General features: G+C 46.1%; 2 protein-coding genes across 3 annotated transcripts in view; one reads left to right on the top strand and one right to left on the bottom strand.

Moving 5' to 3' along the window:
* The window catches only part of NMNAT2 (nicotinamide nucleotide adenylyltransferase 2), a 79,594-nt gene extending 77,125 nt beyond the window's left edge, over window positions 1–2,469 (top strand). Inside the window, exons 11-12 of one of the 2 annotated variants that reach the window (XR_011315089.1) lie at window positions 283–1,443; window positions 1,646–2,469. Coding sequence is in view for 1 of the 2 variants with exons in the window: in XM_069737748.1 (XP_069593849.1) it covers window positions 283–385 (103 nt within the window). In the remaining variant the exon portion in view is untranslated. Of the gene's footprint in view, window positions 1–282 lie in introns of both variants that reach the window. The other variant, XM_069737748.1, reaches the window with a different exon arrangement.
* Window positions 2,470–2,510: 41 nt separating this feature from the next.
* Window positions 2,511–20,353, bottom strand: part of LAMC2 (laminin subunit gamma 2) — a 41,515-nt gene continuing 23,672 nt past the window's right edge. Inside the window, exons 12-23 of the mRNA XM_069737747.1 lie at window positions 16,484–16,620; window positions 16,234–16,381; window positions 15,529–15,734; window positions 15,138–15,217; window positions 14,019–14,144; window positions 13,372–13,516; window positions 10,921–11,070; window positions 9,685–9,799; window positions 6,699–6,898; window positions 5,854–6,012; window positions 4,577–4,676; window positions 2,511–3,062 (exon numbers count right to left, since the gene is read on the bottom strand). Of these exons, the coding sequence (XP_069593848.1) occupies window positions 2,809–3,062; window positions 4,577–4,676; window positions 5,854–6,012; window positions 6,699–6,898; window positions 9,685–9,799; window positions 10,921–11,070; window positions 13,372–13,516; window positions 14,019–14,144; window positions 15,138–15,217; window positions 15,529–15,734; window positions 16,234–16,381; window positions 16,484–16,620 (1,820 nt within the window). The 3' untranslated portion in view covers window positions 2,511–2,808. The remainder of the gene's footprint in view (window positions 3,063–4,576; window positions 4,677–5,853; window positions 6,013–6,698; window positions 6,899–9,684; window positions 9,800–10,920; window positions 11,071–13,371; window positions 13,517–14,018; window positions 14,145–15,137; window positions 15,218–15,528; window positions 15,735–16,233; window positions 16,382–16,483; window positions 16,621–20,353) is intronic.

Below are 20,353 nucleotides of genomic sequence, written 5' to 3'. Positions count from 1 at the left end.
GATTCACAAGCCTGAACAACCCGTTTAATGCTATAGAATGATTTGCTTTAAAAGAATCAAGCAAACCAATGCAAAATCTGTAACTGGGCCCATTTATAATGCTGGCGTCTTCCTATATGGCATAGAGGTCATTGGGCTGCCACAGGCACCACCTTTACACCTCCATTAGTTTCACCCCAAGACATAAATAGTGCTAAAAAATTAGAAAAATGTATGTCATGGATACGTCTGAGATCGGAGTTGCAGAATAATCTTGTTGATGCCCATGTCTGTTTCCTCCAGGTTGGCCCTACAGCATGGGGATGGACACGTGGTGGATTACTTGGTGCAACCTGTCATTGACTATGTACTGAAAAGTCAGCTTTATATCAATACATCGGGGTGACCGTGCCCACTCTTGCTGTAGGCGCAGCCGTGTGCTCACCTTGGTCATCACAATTCAATGTGTTATTACTCACTACCCACCACAGTCTCCTCACGGATCATGATGCCTCTCTTGCCCCGCTCATTCCTGTCCTCCTCACCTCTATGCCTTACTCATTCACTTCTAATATCTTATTTCTCCAAAGTGAGGGAACGCTCGCGGTACATCTGAGGGGAGTGATCGGAGGCAGTGTTATTCTGGGGTGTAACCATGCTGTCCAACCATTCTGTATATGATAGGGGAAGGGTGGGCTGTATAATGTAACAGGGCAATGAATACATGCCTGCTGCTGAGTAGGTATATATTTATTCCCCTGTTCGTCAAGATTTGAGGGTAGGAGTTTAAGTACAAATCATTTATTATTTTCTCAACTTTCTTTAGTGGTGGTAACTGGGAGTAAATCAAATATTCCAGTCCTCTTCCTACCATCGGAGGACTGTGGATGCCAAGAGAAGGGGGTCCTTGATGCATTCCCTCCATAAGCATTCTGCATGCAACTAGCATGTTCTTCCCCTGCTTATAGCTCCATGGTGTTAGCATAACGTTATTAACACCCCTATCTGGGAGGAAATGGCATATGACTCACTAAAAAGTACACAGATTAATAGTGAGCTCGTCCAGATCCTTGGATATAAGTTTTTTTTACGCAGGATCCTTTACTCCAGTTACAACTATTTTGGAAGTACGGCTCAAAATGGCGTCACAGACTCTGCGTAGCCCAACTTTCCAAATTTTCGAGTTTCAATGTCTGCTGTAGCAAATTAGGACTCACGTGACTTCCTATATGATGGAGTAGCAGTTTCTATGACGTATTTGTGCAGTGGCGCACACGCCTAAACCTTAATGTCCCGCTCTGAAAAGACCTTTTATTGGGATCGGGGGCCACAATTGAGCTGATGCCATTTATATTAGACTTTCTAAGGGAACAAAATAATTTTTGGTCTAATAATCACTTCAAAAAGAATATAAATAGTGATGAACGCAAGTGCTCGTTACTCGAGTTTGTCAAGGGTGCTCGGGTATGCACCGAGTATCGCGGGTACTCGAGTGACATTTTCGACTCGCCGTGCCCGCATGTTTTGAGGCTGTTAGACAGCCATGAAACATGCGGGGATTGCCCATGTTTGTCAGGCAATCCACAGGTTTTTTGACTTTGTAAAAGCCGTAAAATATGCGGGCGCGGCGAGTCGAACATGTCACTCGAGCACCCGCGATACTCAGTGTATACCAAGCACCCTTGGCAAACTCGAGTAACGAGAGCTTGCGGTCATCACTATATAAAGTATTAGAGATTGTAGAGTAACATAAAACACAATCTAAAACTACATCTGAAAGGGCTATCTGTGAGCAAATACTATTTTAGACGTAATGCTGAAATCAGATTGAAAATATAAAACGTGGTATCAGTCATGGTCAATAATCCAAGATGGTCTGCGGAACAGCAGAGACTTAGAGCAGACATTGTCTGCATGATCCCACCAATGGACTGACGCTATGAGGACCATCTAAGTACATAGGCTTTTCTTGGCATAGGTCTTTCATTTTAGCCAGCATGCATAATTTCATAGAGCCTGAACCATATAGACATGCCTTGTATACATCAGTGCCCATCCCTCCTCATCATATGTTGGCTTGGCTTTCATTACGGCATGTAATGGATGAATTTCCTACAAAAACGCAACTGGAATACTGTCTTTGAGGACTGTAAAAAGTTCAGATGGGACTGTGAAAACGATAAAATCACTTGCCCTTGTGATTACTGGCCCCAAACATGGTTTACTACTGTCCCTTATTGGCCTCATTTACTTGAAGGCAAATTTGGGAATGAATTGAATTTCGTGTGGCCATAAAAAGTCAAGAATGAAGGACCAGAAAGGTTGTTTTTTTTTTTTTTAAATTGATGTAACTTGTGCAAAAAAAACGAAAAATAAAAAGTGGGGGTTCGTCTCATGTTTGGAGGGGTTGATTGCAGTTCTTTGACTAGTGTACGGTTCTGTTCATATTAATGTCGCTGTTTTACCAATAAAGATCTTGCTTTGCTAGAACCTGTGAGTTGTGATATCGACGATGGGAGGAAATGGTAGAATAAGGATCACATTTTATTAATAAATAAATAGGGACAGTACAAAGCAGAATTACAATGGTGCAATGGACGAAGTTCAATGTTTCAGGTAGTTTTTATATATATATACAAACACACACACGCGAGAGTCCTCTCTCTCTCAGCCATGTCCAAAACTGAATATATTTCTTGAAATAGAAAAAATATCAATGAATGATCGTGTTCTTAAATACTGCGGCATATTGCACCCAGTATGGGTGAGGTTGGGCGACCATGTGACTTTTGGCGCCACTTTGATGAACCATCACAGTGCATGGTGCTTTCAAGGTCTCTCAATGGCAGAGGTACTGTAGCACCCTGGTGGTAGAGCTTTACGTATGTCACGAAGGTTTTGGATGTCAGTGTGAGCCTGTTGAATCTCTTTCTCTAAAATGAGAATTTCCTGTTTTTGAGTTTTAGCTGCTGATTCCAACACCTCCAAAGCGGGCCTGAGCTCCCCGGTGACCTTGGTACGAGCGCTCTGCATACTGCGATCCAATGCTCTTATCGCTTCTTCACTGCCTTCTACAGGTTGGTCTGCAAAAGAAAATCAGACAGTTTAGAGACAAATGCAGACAGGAGAGCAAGAGAGAGAAAGAATGAGCCAGAGTAAAGGAGAAATGGAGGGAATGAAAGAGTAAAAGACAAAAGAGAGAAAGAATGAGAGAGAGTAAAGGAGAGAAAGAAGGAATGAAAGAGTAAAAGAGAAAGAATGAGAGAGTAAAGGAGAGAAAGAAGGAATGAGAGTAAAAGAAAATGAGAGAGAGTAAAGGAGAGAAAGAAGGAATGAAAGAGTAAAGGAGAGAGGATAAGAGAGAAATAGAGACAAAAGGAGAGAAAGAGGACAAGAGAGAGGACGAAAGTGTAAAGTAGAGTGAGAAAGACAAAATGAGAGAATGAAAGTAGTGAGGACAAGAGAAAGTACATAAGAGGGCGAGAAAGAGAGTAGGAGAGATGGAGAGAATGTTAGAGGACAAGAGAGGAAGAAAGAATGTAAAGGAGAGAAATAAATAGATGGAGAGAATAAGAGGATGAAAGAGTGTAAAAGAAAAAGCAAGAAACAGAAACATGGAGAGAATGAGAGAGAATGAAAGATAGAATGAGAGAAGGAGCGAGAGAGAAGAAGAGAGAACAAAGGAGTGTAAAAGAGTGAGAAAGACAGAAGGGGAGAGAATGAAAGAATGTTAAGGAGAAAAAGCGAGAGAAATAGAGATAGAAGGAGAGAATGAGAGGACAAGAGAGAAAAGATATTAGAGAGAGAACTCGAGACAGGAGAGATGGAGAGAGTAAACAAGAGAGACATAGAACAAGAGAGAGAAATAATGAGAGAGACAGAACAAGAGAGAATTCGAGAACCAGAGGAGAACAACCAGACGAAGGATGAGAGAGAACGAGAAAAGAACATAAGGGAGATTAAGAAAGAGAGGATGAGAGAAAGAAAGGAGAGTACAAGAAAAAGAGGAGAGAACAATTAAAAAGGAAGGATAGAGCGAGAATGAAATAACAGGAGAGATAGAAAGAAAAATGGATAATAAAACACAGAACAACGGAGAGAAGGAAGAAAAGAGAGAGACAGAGCACAAGAGAGAATGAGAGAAAATACAACAAGAGAGCAAACGAGTTAAGGGATGTGCACTGTGGCGGTGCGGGGCCCCAGGCCTATGTGAACGACATGTACGGCTCCCTTACATTTGATGCCTTGTCCTTTACACTGATATATAGTAATTTACAGCTGATAAACAAATACGAGAGCCGATAGGATAAGATGTAAGTATATGAAGGAGTGAGGTGGAAAGTTCAGTATAGTTCTTCTATGGAAATCATTAATGAAGCAGACACTGCAACAGAGCAACTGGCCACAGAGGAGAAACCATCACTCCAGGCAGGATTTACCTCATTTCTGCCCTGAAATCTGATTTGTAGTGACAATGGTCTCTGAAGACTACGAGGCCTCAGCTGGCGCAGAAGGCCTAATAGCTGCAGTAATGTAATCAGGACATGATGCAAGGAGAGCCGACTCCTCCAGAAGATGAATGATGGCGGCCTCTTACCTAGTAGCCTCAGAACATGATCAAGGGCATTCAGCGTTTCTGTTACAGCGTCCAGGCTGCCGCCAGCGCTGACCTCGGCTTCCAGAGCACTAACAGCAATCTAAAGAAAATTACAAAATGCATCCAGGTATCTCCAGAAACGTCATAACTCAGCTATGAGTTTATTTTTTTATTATTATTATTATTACAAACTTAATCAGCTAGCAGTGACGAAGATGAGATCGGTGATATCTATTAGCAATTTTGATGTTTGCATAGCTTGGATGCAATACCACATACCACCAGTAGTCAGGAGAGGTGCTGTGTTGGGGAACAAAGTCTTTTCTGAATGAGCTCACATCACATTTCTAACATTAATGTAATGGTACCAGATTCATGTTGCCTGAACAATGTGCAGTATAAATCACAAACCGGCTCCGTTAGACACACAAAAATTGGGAAAGTCCCGTCAGCCAAGGAGATTGGGACCAGGAGAAGCCGACCACTTGGATTAGACATCTTAGTCGCATCATCCCCGGCCGCCGGGTTAAAGTATGCTTTGTCTGAATGGCCGCAGTATTTCAGAGTGATACATGTCTCGCTGCAGACTCGGATTCACGCTGTTCGAGCATCATGAAGCAGCTGACAGATTTAGCACAGATTAATACAAATGAAAAAATATGGTCCCCAGAGGATGATCTAAAAATGTGCCAATATAGGTCTTGAAATATGCCACGGGTAATGGAATTAACTTATCCAAGTGGTGAAGGAGAGAAAATATCTTGTTGTGCTCAACTTGTAGGGTTTTGGGTGACACAACCACTAAATACATATACAACAACTGCTCCAGCTTCCAAGAAAAGTACCGAAATATGCCAAGGGTAATGGAAGTAACCGGCGCTGCTGGATCAATGACGAGACGCGATGGAAAAGGAGATGTTGGTTTATGGCCAACGCGTTTCAGACTCCTTCAGGACAATCACAATGGCTTATATTGTTGTTGTCCTGAAGGAGTCGGAGTGACACTGATATGTGTTGACAATAAACCAACATCTCCTTTTCCATCGCGGCTCGTCATTGATCCAGCAGCGCAGGTTACTTCCATTACCCTTTCATATCGGTACTTTCCTTGGAAGATGGAACAGTTGTCGTATATTTATTTACTCGTTGTGTCACACACAACCCTACAAGTTGAGCACAACCAGATATTTTCTCTCCTTCACCACTTGGATAAGACCTTATTGCACTTTTGCATCTTTTATCCACCAATATATGTCTTGGGATAAGAGGATTCGTACCCCTTGAGCTGCCGCACTGTCTTGTTCTGCAACCTTAGTCCTGTCATCCAGATCTCCAGCTGTTTCGGTAACCATCTTACGCAACTGTGCAAACTCTCGTTCCAAAGTCAAGGCCAGTTCAGCTGTGCTGTTTGCATCGAGGCTCATCTGCATCATGTCCTGTGAAGTAGAGCACGGCATGTATTATACAAGACAAGCCAAAGATTACTAGCATATCATCATCATCATCATGGGGACACTGCGCCAATCTCCACTAGGAATAGTGTTGTGTTCATGCACCCAGACCAGATGTCCACCAGCCTCCTATCCTCAACACTGGGTAGGTAATCCCTGCATGTGTTGAGGCTGTCGAATAGCAGCGGGACATGCAGCCACGGGGACTCACACAATTTTCTAGCACGCAGAAGACACACGGTTAGCACTCGAGCATGCTGAGATAACACCTTATCCCAGCACGTTCACTCATCACTAGTGCATAGGTTACAGGCTGAGGACCTAGACCTTTAAATATGGACACATCAGCAATTTGGGGACATAGGAAGCTTGGCACTACCCATCAATCGACGTATGATGGTGATAATCGACGATATCCACAGAACCGCCTAACTACAGTATCATCATTGTAAGGAATAAATGCTATGGAATAGGTTTCCTCATACAATCCTCAAGATCCGCCTCATACAGCCTCCTCTGGGTCATTGCATTGACTATAGATTGCTCTTGGATTTGTTAGACAACCTTTGTGAGTAAGAAATCTTATAAAACAAGACAGTGCCACACACACAGCCGACACATTGCCGCCATTTTTAGTATCGTGGCATTCTCCACCGAGGTTCCAGCTGTACCTGTTGTATTGCTGATGTTATACTTAGCGCCTCTCTGGCGTTTCCGACCGTAGTGCCGGCATCCTTCTCTGCCCCCTTCAGAGCGGCTGCTGCTTCCTCTGTAGTATCCACAGCAGCCTGAGTCTGGCGCACGATCTGTGGGAGACGCCTCAGTGCGTCTTCAGCCTCTGCGCGACGGTCGCCTACAGAGTCTCCGCACCCTAAAAAAAAGTGAGGTTTATGGCAAAATTACAAACAAACCAAGCGTAACCCCATTTAACAGGATGTCTGGATTTAAAAAAAAAAAAAAAACAATATTCTTTGACTCAATACTGAGTTAATAAAGGGTCATCCATTTATCCATCTAAACCTCTATGTGTACCCTCAAAATTATGCCTGTAACAACTAATCCAAAAGGCCTCAAAATGCAACGCAGTCAGATAGAATTTCCATTTTCAGAAAACCTGGAGTTTATAAAAAAAACAAAAAACACACAACTATGCTATATTCACATGCTTCAAGTCCAGCACTGATGTCACATCAATAAAAACAAAGCAGCCAATCAGTGAGCTCGGCAGCTCATGCTGTCCGCTCGCACAGATCCCCTGAGCTCACTGCTCATGCTGTCCGCTCGCACAGATCCCCTGAGCTCACTGCTCATGCTGTCCGCTCGCACAGATCCCCTGAGCTCACTGCTCATGCTGTCCGCTCGCACAGATCCCCTGAGCTCACTGCTCATGCTGTACACTCACACAGATCTGTTGAGCTCACTGCTCATGCTGTACACGCTTGCACAGATCTGCTGTGCTCACTGCTCATGCTGTACGCTCGCACAGATCCCCTGAGCTCACTGCTCATGCTGTCCGCTCGCACAGATCCCCTGAGCTCACTGCTCATGCTGTCCGCTCGCACAGATCCCCTGAGCTCACTGCTCATGCTGTACACTCACACAGATCTGTTGAGCTCACTGCTCATGCTGTACACGCTTGCACAGATCTGCTGTGCTCACTGCTCATGCTGTACGCTCGCACAGTCCCCCGAGCTCACTGCTCATGCTGTCCCGCTCGCACAGATCCCCTGAGCTCACTGCTCATGCTGTCCGCTCGCACAGTCCCCCGAGCTCACTGCTCATTCTGTCCGCTCGCACAGATCCCCTGAGCTCACTGCTCATGCTGTACGCTCGCACAGTCCCCCGAGCTCACTGCTCATGCTGTCCGCTCGCACAGATCCGCTGAGCTCATGGCTCATGCTGTCTGCTCACACAGATCCGCTGAGCTCACTGCTCATGCTGTCTGCTCACACAGATCCGCTGAGCTCACTGTTCATGCTGTCTGCTCACACAGATCCGCTGAGCTCACTGCTCATGCTGTCTGCTCACACAGATCCCCTGAGCTCACTGCTCATGCTGTCCGCTTGCACAGATCCCCTAAGCTCACTGCTCATGCTGTCCGCTCGCACAGATCTGCTGAGCTCACTGCTCATGCTGTCCGCTTGCACAGATCCCCTGAGCTCACTGCTCATGCTGTCCGCTTGCACAGATCCCCTAAGCTCACTGCTCATGCTGTCCGCTCGCACAGATCTGCTGAGCTCACTGCTCATGCTGTCCGCTCGCACAGATCCCCTGAGCTCACTGCTCATGCTGTCCGCTTGCACAGATCCCCTGAGCTCACTGCTCATGCTGTCCGCTCGCACAGATCCCCTGAGCTCACTGCTCATGCTGTCCGCTCGCACAGATCCCCTGAGCTCACTGCTCATGCTGTCCGCTCGCACTGATCCCCTGAGCTCATGGCTCATGCTGTCTGCTCACACAGATCCGCTGAGCTCACTGCTCATGCTGTCTGCTCACACAGATCCGCTGAGCTCACTGTTCATGCTGTCTGCTCACACAGATCCGCTGAGCTCACTGCTCATGCTGTCTGCTCACACAGATCCCCTGAGCTCACTGCTCATGCTGTCCGCTCGCACAGATCCGCTGAGCTCATGGCTCATGCTGTCCGCTTGCACAGATCCCCTAAGCTCACTGCTCATGCTGTCCGCTCGCACAGATCTGCTGAGCTCACTGCTCATGCTGTCCGCTCGCACAGATCCCCTGAGCTCACTGCTCATGCTGTCCGCTCGCACAGATCCCCTGAGCTCACTGCTCATGCTGTCCGCTTGCACAGATCCCCTGAGCTCACTGCTCATGCTGTCCGCTTGCACAGATCCCCTGAGCTCACTGCTCATGCTGTCCGCTCGCACAGATCCCCTGAGCTCACTGCTCATGCTGTCCGCTCGCACAGATCCCCTGAGCTCACTGCTCATGCTGTCCGCTCGCACAGATCTGCTGAGCTCACTGCTCATGCTGTCTGCTCGCACAGATCTGCTGAGCTCACTGCTCATGCTGTCCGCTCGCACAGATCCCCTGAGCTCACTGCTCATGCTGTCCGCTCGCACAGATCCCCTGAGCTCACTGCTCATGCTGTCCGCTCGCACAGATCTGCTGAGCTCACTGCTCATGCTGTCCGCTCGCACAGATCCCCTGAGCTCACTGCTCATGCTGTCCGCTCGCACAGATCCGCTGAGCTCATTGCTCATGCTGTCCGCTCACACAGATCCGCTGAGCTCACTGCTCATGCTGTCCGCTCGCACAGATCCGCTGAGCTCATTGCTCATGCTGTCCGCTCACACAGATCCGCTGAGCTCACTGCTCATGCTGTCCGCTCGCACAGATCCGCTGAGCTCATTGCTCATGCTGTCCGCTTGCACAGATCCCCTGAGCTCACTACTCATTCTGCACGCTCGCACAGCTCAGGGTTCAGATATAGAGATACAGGGTTCAGATATAGAGAAGTAGAATATCCATTTGGGCTCGTTAAAGCTTAAATTAACGGGGAAAAAAAGCAGCAAAAACAACCGCAAGATCGCAAACTTCAAGAGTCTTCTTCACCTAGGAAAACCTCAACAGTTCCATCAGCATCTTAAAGACACTGTCTGCTCCCATCCTAACTATTAATGTACACATACTCACCCCTCAGGCTGCTCAGGATCCCTTCAATCTCATGGTAAGTGCTGTTCCCTGTTTGCATTGCCTTTTCTGCTTTATTCTTCGCAGCATTTGAGCGTGATAGCAACTGATCTGCCACCTGAAAGAAACACAGAAAATAAGTTCTCAAATGTGTAAAAATAAAAAATAATAAGATCCAGGCCATCTGAAGGGAGGTGGCTGATTACTCTCATCGACATTCATCTTCTGAAATCACAAGGTCTAGTCTGGCTGTGTCTCCTGTCCCAAACTCAGCAGCCTCTAACACATGATAATGAGGATGACAAGATCAGGACAGGAGACTTTCAGTCACACCGGACATTGCAGTCTGTAATTGGATCATGAATGTTGGATGTGTGAAACCGGCCTAAAAAAGTGAAATATTCTTCATTATATTTTGCTGAACCATACCCATAGAAACATAGGGGCCGATTCATCAATTGCATTTTTTAAGTCACTTTTTTTTTTATGGCTTGTGCTATTCATTCACATTATTGTCCAAAATGGTACACATGGTTCATGAACTTTGCGCAAAATAAAAAATGCTCTTTTTTTGGTCTTTTATCTTATTGGCGCCTTTTTAGGGCAAAAAATTGCATGTTCCGCTTAAAAATGTCAGAAAATATATGCAAAAATTTCAGTGCTACATAAAATCACTGCAGAAAATGTGCAGAGTTTGATGTAGAAACGCATCGCTCTGTAAAATCTGCACCAAACACTCATGTGAACCGTGCCTTAGTTTAGTAGGATTACTTCAAAACGCCTTAACAAACAAAACCGCATCAATACCAAATGTGGTCTCTTATCTTATACTGGATCCTCGGCAGTGCGGGTTTACATCTACTTTCATCCTCTAGTTTGTAGCCTAGCTTTTTGGTGGATCTGCAGCAGCCGTTTCCATACAAGCGAACTACAGGGCCACAACCTCCCAGGTGAGCAAATCCCATTTTACGCTTTCCAGATAAGACCCTTTTGCACTTATTGAAATTTCAGTTTTATCTAAACACAATTGTGAATCCAAAAAGAAGGAAAAATATAACGCAAAGACTGGTACTTCTCTATATTGTATCCACTCGCATGTTTGGCTCAAAAACTGCATTGAAAGTTGCATTAGCATTACAGGGAGGTCTACGAAATAATTACCAGTATATCCATATAAATTGAAACTCTTTGCCAAGGTAATAAAGGAGATTGGTGGTCAGTGGTGATTTATATCCTTACCAGCCGGTTGCTTCGTCCCTCCTGAAGCTGCTGCTCTACATCCTGTTCCCAGGCAGTAAATTTGCTTTGCAAATTCTTGATCTGAGATATTTCAGCTTCCACTGAAGTTCTCAAGGACGAGGATTCTCCTCTCAGACGTTCCATCTCCCCCTGATAATTAAGAAGATGTATCACCGTGAGTCCAAGCAGATGGTTCCTAATAATTATTCCCAGGTACTGAGAACCATCTCCAGATCTGACAGCCTAGAATGTCGGGTATTTCACCCATGATTTGTCACTGAGACATATCTGTAGATGTCTATATATGGTTTATACTTCTCCACATTATTATTATTTATTATTATAGCGCCATTTATTCCATGGCGCTTTACATGTGAGGAGGGGTATACATAATAACAGGTACAATAATCTTGAACAATACAAGTCCCAACTGGTACAGGAGGCGAGAGGACCCTGCCCACGAGGGCACAGAATTAGAATTAGAAAAAAATATACTTTATTACACAAAATGAAAATTACAATAAAAAAAAACTGAATGAAGCACGAACGAGGAATATAAAACCCTAGTGAGAAGCACATGGGTCCAAGGCATAAGAAAAAATAATGATAAACATCATGGTATTAGTACGAGGCACTATAGTTTGCAAAAATGTGTATTGTTAACCATATAAGTCAGCAACAAATTTGAATTTTATGTTATCCTATGGTGCTGACAACCATGTAATAAAACTACACCATTCATAGAGAATTCCCTGAGGTTGGCACATTGACAATACGCCCCCACATAAAGGAAAACGAAGTGCCCTTAACAGCTGGATCACTTACCCATGATGGACGTAACTTGGTGCCAAGGAGGTGGACTTGTTGCTGACATATATGGTTGACAATACACATTTTTGCAAACTATAGTGCCTCGTATTAATACCATGATGTTTATCATTATTTTTTTCTTATGCCTTGGACCCATGGGCTTCTCACTAGGGTTTTATATTCCTTGTTCGTGCTTCATCCAGTTATTTTGTTGTAATTTTCATTTTGTGTAATATAGTATATTTTTTTCTAATTTTACCATTGTGTATAGAACTCAAATGTTTTTGTTTCTAATTGTATCGGGAGTATACACTCACTGTCCTGTTACTTACATGGGTAAAGATATATATTCACTTGGATTTAATATTCACTTGGATTTAATTTTTGGTTATATGGGACCCATTTCATTTCTGGGAGTTTAATTATATTTTCCACATTAAAATTGCTTCACCAAGAGGGAAAACTCATGGAATTATGGACATGTCTTTCCATCCTATCATCTCTATAACTCCATTACTTTTCCTTCTTGGCGTTACAATTTCAGTACCGAGGTGTGTACATTTATGTATTCTATTTAGTATGTATTTTTTCTTGTTATAAGGCGGAAACATTTCGTAGCGCTGAATACAGATTGCAGCCACCAATATCTGCCCCAGTTCTGGATGGGGCTCTCACTATCATTTCTCACATATACACACGCACTATGACGCATAGCATAGTATAGGTGGTAGATGTATGATCCCGGGAGTCCCACCGCTGAGGCACACACCAATCACGAGAACGGTGGTCCCGTGTCCCACCCGTGTGGCTGGAGTGGTAGTACCAATGTGTGGCCATTGCTCCATTCACTGTGTAAAGGACAGGAGGCCGCTCACGCCTGTGCTCGGACGCTCGCGTAGGCCCGTCAAAGTGAATTTACTGGTGGTCACACAGGAGCCCGGCCACTCCATCCACATGGGGGGACACAGGACTCCCATTCACGTGTTTAATGGGAGTCTCAACAGTTGTAGCCTCAACGATTAGACATTTATCACCATTTTTGTTTCCTTTGTAGGATAACCAAATTAAACAGCAAGATATTCTCCAGAAAGAAAGCCCAATACAATCTGTGAAGCACCGCAGATCTGTCTTGATCCCAATTATCAGACTTGTTGGGTTATACATATATAATATAATGGTTCCACACTATTAATAGGCCATGGTGCCATTTTATTGTCTTCCACCTCGTACGTTATTATGCACCAAGAGTAATGAGGCAGATAAATGAAAAATCATCTTTCTTGCACCTTAGCAACCAATCAGAACGCAGCTTTCAATTTACCACAGCTGTTTTATAAAAGAAAACAGTTCTCTGATTGGTTGCTATGATTTCCTGTTAGACAGGAGGTGTTCTACAGTCACAGACATTGGCACACGTTCCTTCTTGTCTATTTAATCTGTAAATGGATGAAATTATATATTTTATTATCAACTACCTGATAACATTTATAACAAACTCGTGCTCAAATAACTCGATTTGTCTGGAGTCCGTCATATTTTCAGGACTTGACACCGTATATGTATAATGTCCAAACTCTCCATACCAGTGGAATTGGAGACGACCAATGTGATTATATGTGGTGGTCTCGCTGACACCATTACCTGGAATCCTAGAGGATCCGTAAGAGACGCCTGCGCCAGCGCTCGGGTGGTTTGCATGCTTTCATGGTAGGACCTCTCTGCCGCCGCTGCAGCTTTAATGGCCTCGCTCTCTATTTCTCCATTTTGGGTGCGGACATCATCCAACCTATGAACACAAACATAACGCTATAGACATATCTAAGGAAAACAAGGCATATAAATGTCGGAGGACCCCCATATATGAGCTAGAACACGGTTCTGATGGACCCCAGCTGTCTGCTCATTACATGGCTGAACACTCATCAGCGTATGTTCACACAACGGTTTTCTCAGGCGTTCTTGTAGTGTGTCGGCCCTCAAAAAATACCTGAGAAAGCACTCAGAAAAAAGCTTTGGAGCATTTTTTCGGCACCTGCAGGAAGCAATTGGAGGCTGTCATGTACCATCTGACTGGCAATATAGCTATCTTCCATGCCCTATGCTTTGGCGGGACTATCCTGAGAAGACAGCATCGATTGTATTGTACGACCTCTCCATTCTCTCCCGTAATCCGCCATGATGCCAGATAATGGTTCTTCCATGTCCCAAATAAAACAATTTATTCTCCTCCGAGTGCCGAATGATTCTTCTGAACGCCGAAATCTGCAACGGTTACCGCTATCCTGTACCTTGCTCTTAGTCTCTCCGCAGCACCGAGGTCCACATCTCCGGAGCGCAGGATCTGCATTGCTCGCTGAGTATCGGCCAAGGCATCGGCTGCATCCTGCACTATGGCCTGAGCATCCTGAGAAAGCCTGTGTGACACAAGATGAATAATGAAGGCGCAGTGAAGAATAGGATTGTTTTTTTGTCCAGTAACTGGACTATTATTATACAGGGAGATGGATATAATAAATATTACATCATATTTGGAAATTTAGGACTATAACAACTAATCACATCGAATATCACGTAAAAGACCCTACAATTTTCTTCATCTCCAGCACATGTATCTCATCAGCTCTAATTTCCTTGCTGATTATCTATAGTTTGCTGCTTGCATGGATATATTGGCTAGAATAATGGACTTCGTTACATTGATTGCATATTTGCAATTTTTTTAAACATGTAAGGGAACAAAGAAGCAGTGGTGATTTATTGCTGCAAGAATCGGAGCAAAGGTATGGAGAAGATGGAGAACTTAATTTCTCCATCTTCTCCATTGTCTGAGTCTGCAGAAATTGGACTGCACTCGGAAGACATCCGATTGCTGTCCGATGTTTCACACGCACCCATAGACTTGAATGGGTGAATGTGATCCAAATTCTGGAGCTACTCGCAGCATGCTGCGATTTTTTCTCATGCTGTAAAAAAGTAGCAGATCTGCACTACCCCATAGTATAACATTCATCCTAGTGCGATCCAGTAAGGCATCAGATAGGATTTGGCCGCATTATACGTTCATGTGCCCTAAAGGTAAGACCTCCCAAACTCCCGGCAGAGTCAGCAACTCATCTATGCCCTGATAAACCTGCCTGAAACAACTATTTGGGGCGACTTCTTAATCCAGGGAGGTAGGAATAGACATGATGAGAAAGGGACATGTGGTGGATGTAGTTTAAAGGGACGCAGCAAATATATACCAATGATGTGCTCATTGTGCACAAGTATGGATATCATACCCATGTATAAGTAGGTGTAATTTTATGCTTTGGCATTGGTCTTGACACCCTGCGATAGCACGGCATTATACTACATGGCGTAGAGCACTATATGTCCCAAGTCTAGGACAATCAGCAGGACATTACCTGTTTGCTATAGTCTGGGCCTCTTGGCCAAGTTGTGAGAAAGAGTTTGAATTCCAGGACAAATCTACAGAAGAAAATGTCTGTAATAAAAAAAAAGAAATTATTAAAAGAAAAATAAAAAAAAGTTGTGAAAAAATTGTTAAAGGGGTTGGTGACCATATAGAAATATTTTCAGGAAAGGCCATAAACTAAGTTGTGGCTGATAACTCTGTAATTAAGACCCTTTACTATGCGTGTATGGGCTGTGTTACCCCTGGTGGTCTCTGTGTCAGTAACATCCATGTGATGCTTTCTTGGCTTCAGGAACGGCGCATGCGCACAGACAGGCAGCAGAGTCTCCACATGGACATAATGGAGATATATGGAGTAAGTGCACAGTATATTAGCTTACCAGCTGGTTTAATTCAGTTTGGCCACCATTGAGTTGCTGCATTGCAATTGTGATCTTCCCCTTTAAATCCTGTAACCGGCTCTGGTGCTGACTGGAGTCAGACTCTGCACCTTGCAGCTTCGTCTGCAGTCGCTCCAGGTCATTCTGGGTCTCTGCCTGTAATCCCTGCAGCCCGGACATCTGTCTTTGAAGGGATTGCTCAGCACCTATAGAATGATTACCAAATATATATATATATATTTCCCTTACAGGCAGATGGAATATTAATGGGGTTGGTCACCTTTGGGGACAATTTATTTATTTTTACTGAAATACATGCACGTAGGGCTAAAATTAGCTTTGCAATTGGTTTTTATTAAACATTTTTGCACAATTTTCCTTCTATATTTTCTGCGTGTTGCACTGTCTATTGCTGAGTTAACTGAGAAACTATCGGTGAGCTCATCCATATTGAATGGCAGCAGAGTTTTTAACTCTTTTATCTGACTTTTTCTGAGCTCTCCTCAGCTGATTTATGTCCACAGACCACATCAAAGTTGAACATGCAAAAAAAAAAACTGTAAAAGCCAAACGCTGCAAAATTTCGACTGAAATCCAATAGCAAAAATTATTATAACCCCCAAATTCATGCATTTGAGGAAAACAGAAATATTGTCCCAAAGGTTGAACAACCCCTTTAAATTTGGTGTTCAGTGGAGATCTCACCATGAGCAGATTCTGCATCTCTTAACATGGCCTTAGAGGCCTCCTCCGCTCTACTCATTTGCTCCTCTAGGTAACGTGTATCTGTCCCCTGATTCTGGCCATTGCCTCCACCCGCCAGGCCCTGCAGCTGTCTCTTGTATAATGTCATCTAAGAAAAGACAAGGAAATTGAAAGTTGATATTGTTATATAAATACATGATTTTTACACAAGATAACACAACTTTATACTTCTAGCCGCTGGTTTACGTACCTTGTCGCTGACCTGGGAATAACAGCTAGGGCATTGTGGCTGATCACAGTTGTCCCCATAAAAATCAGGTTTGCACACACAGGAGCTATCCTTCTGACAGCTCGGCTGCTGGGAACCAATTGGGTGACACGAACAAGCTGCGGCAGAAGATAGAAACTGATCATTCACAGCAAAAAAAAAGTTCAAATGTTAGCTTTTGTGTTGTTTCTAAATCCACCACTAGGGGGAGTGTAGCTGCTTGCTCTACACTTTATCAACAGTATGCAGTTGGCTCCCAAGCTCCCTCTAGTGGCGGCTTCAATCATCCAGAATATTATGACTTAAATCTATCTCTGCAGAGGATTTGGTGCTCTGTATCCGAAAACAACGCTGTGAATGCTACAAGGAAGTTTTAAAAGTTTAATCATCAAAAACATTTATGAAGTGGACATTTCAATGAAAGAAAATTCTAACTTCTGTTACAATATATCTCTAAGTTACACTGTATGATAATATGTACTAAAATATATAATATGCAAACACAAATAATCCAGCACTTCATATTTATCAGGGCCAAAGGTTTGAAAAATGTCAAGACCTTTCCCAAATGTTAAATTGGCATATCGCCAGGTGAAATACTCCAATAGATGCTTTCAACACAAAAAAGAGAACGGAGTATGTATATCACCGACGCATCAATTCGATAAAAAGTATTTTATTAGACATCTATAATATAACGCTGGGAGCGTCACTCTGTCCGAAGCCTTTATAGACTGCGCAAGCGCCGGCGCAGTCTGGGCCTCAGAGTGACGCTCCCGGGAGATCACGGTATGCGTTCACATTGAACGCACACCGCGATCTCCAACAGAGAAGCAGGGACCGCCAGGAGGGTGAGTATCTGCTATATTCACCTGTCCTGCGTTCCACCGCTGAGCGCCGCCATCTTCCCGGTCTTCGGCCTGTGACCTTCAGTTCAGAGGGCGCAATGACGCGCTTAATGCGCGCCGGCGCCGCCCTCTGACTGAACAGTCACAGCCAGGAGACCAGGAAGATGGCGGCGCCCAGCGGTGGAACAGGACAGACAGGTGAATATAGTAAGTGCTGGGGGGCCTGAGCTGGCGGCGATACTGGCACCTGACCCCCACAGCGCGCCGGTGTCCCCGCCTGCTCAGGCCCCCGGATGGGTGCAGCACATACCAGGATGGGGACGCAGGATGGGTGCAGCACATACCAGGATGGGGACGCAGGATGGGGACGCAGGATGGGTGCAGCACATACCAGGATGGGGACGCAGGATGGGGACGCAGGATAGTTGCAGCACATACCAGGATGGGGACGCAGGATGGTTGCAGCACATACCAGGATGGGGACACAGGATGGGGACGCAGGATGGTTGCAGCACATACCAGGATGGGGACGCAGGATGGGGACGCAGGATGGTTGCAGCACATACCAGGATGGGGACGCAGGATGGTTGCAGCACATACCAGGATGGGGATGCAGGATGGTTGCAGCACATACCAGGATGGGGACACAGGATGGGGACGCAGGATGGTTGCAGCACATACCAGGATGGGGACGCAGGATGGGGACGCAGGATGAGTGCAGCACATACCAGGATGGGGACGCAGGATGGGTGCAGCACATACCAGGATGGGGATGCAGGATGGTTGCAGCACATACCAGGATGGGGACGCAGGATGGGTGCAGCACATACCAGGATGGGGACGCAGGATGGGTGCAGCACATACCAGGATGGAGACGCAGGATGGGTGCAGCACATGACAGGATGGGGGCGCAGGATGGGTGCAGCACATGACAGGATGGGGACGCAGGATGGGTGCAGCACATGACAGGATGGGGACGCAGGATGGGTGCAGCACATGACAGGATGGGGGCGCAGGATGGGTGCAGCACATGACAGGATGGGGACGCAGGATGGGTGCAGCACATGACAGGATGGGGACGCAGGATGGGTGCAGTACATGACAGGATGGGGACGCAGGATGGAGCAGCACATGGCAGGATGGGGACGCAGGATGGGTGCAGCACATGACAGGATGGGGACGCAGGATGGGTGCAGCACATGACAGGATGGGGACGCAGGATGGAGCAGCACATGACAGGATGGGGACGCAGGATGGGTGCAGCACATGACAGGATGGGGACGCAGGATGGGTGCAGCACATGACAGGATGGGGACGCAGGATGGAGCAGCACATACCAGGATGGGGACGCAGGATGGGGACGCAGGATGGGGACGCAGGATGGGTGCAGCACATACCAGGATGGGGACGCAGGATGGTTGCAGCACATACCAGGATGGGGACGCAGGATGGGGACGCAGGATGGTTGCAGCACATACCAGGATGGGGACGCAGGATGGGGACGCAGGATGGTTGCAGCACATACCAGAATGGGGACGCAGGATGGGGACGCAGGATGGTTGCAGCACATACCAGGATGGGGACGCAGGATGGTTGCAGCACATACCAGGATGGGGACGCAGGATGGGTGCAGCACATACCAGGATGGGGACGCAGGATGGTTGCAGCACATACCAGGATGGGGACGCAGGATGGAGCAGCACATACCAGGATGGGGACGCAGGATGGGTGCAGCACATACCAGGATGGGGACGCAGGATGGTTGCAGCACATACCAGGATGGGGACGCAGGATGGGGACGCAGGATGGTTGCAGCACATACCAGGATGGGGACGCAGGATGGGGACGCAGGATGGTTGCAGCACATAACAGGATGGGGACGCAGGATGGTTGCAGCACATACCAGGATGGGGACGCAGGATGGGTGCAGCACATACCAGGATGGGGACGCAGGATGGTTGCAGCACATACCAGGATGGGGACGCAGGATGGATGCAGCACATACCAGGATGGAGACGCAGGATGGGTGCAGCACATGACAGGATGGGGGCGCAGGATGGGTGCAGCACATGACAGGATGGGGACGCAGGATGGGTGCAGCACATGACAGGATGGGGACGCAGGATGGGTGCAGCACATGACAGGATGGGGACGCAGGATGGGTGCAGCACATGACAGGATGGGGGCGCAGGATGGGTGCAGCACATGACAGGATGGGGACGCAGGATGGGTGCAGCACATGACAGGATGGGGACGCAGGATGGGTGCAGTACATGACAGGATGGGGACGCAGGATGGAGCAGCACATGACAGGATGGGGACGCAGGATGGGTGCAGCACATGACAGGATGGGGACGCAGGATGGAGCAGCACATGACAGGATGGGGACGCAGGATGGGTGCAGCACATGACAGGATGGGGACGCAGGATGGGTGCAGCACATGACAGGATGGGGACGCAGGATGGAGCAGCACATACCAGGATGGAGACCATATACCAATATAAATGCTCGCCACCCGGGCGTAGAACGGGTTCAATAGCTAGTATATTATAATGACATATAACATTAAGATGTAGAGTACACAAAGAAAAAACAACAGCTGAACACTCAAAAGGAGGATCACCGCTCCACTAGTAGAACTTGGCAGAGCACATACCCATATATAAATAGGAACTCCATTACTTCCGATGCTTTCAGATTCGTATAAGAAACAATCACGTTCTCATCAATGAGTACACATATGTCCAAAAGCACCACTCAGTTTTCAGAGGCATGTATATCATTGGGGATATCCCCTTTGAAAAAGCCATCTAACGCGAAACGCGCGTCAGGGGTCATAGGGCGGATCACTGCATGTTCCGGACTGACAATGGGTGAGCAACAATACCAATGATATACATGCCTCTGAAAACTGGGTGGTGCTTTTGGACGTATGTGTACTCTTTGATGAGAACGTGATTGTTTCTTATATGAATCTGAAAGCATCGGAAGTAATGGAGTTCC

This window comes from Ranitomeya imitator, chromosome 8 (assembly GCF_032444005.1).
Source record: "Ranitomeya imitator isolate aRanImi1 chromosome 8, aRanImi1.pri, whole genome shotgun sequence".
Classification (NCBI taxonomy): domain Eukaryota; kingdom Metazoa; phylum Chordata; class Amphibia; order Anura; family Dendrobatidae; genus Ranitomeya; species Ranitomeya imitator.
Note: the sequence above shows the minus strand (reverse complement) of the source record. Positions and strands in the feature narration are given on the sequence as shown.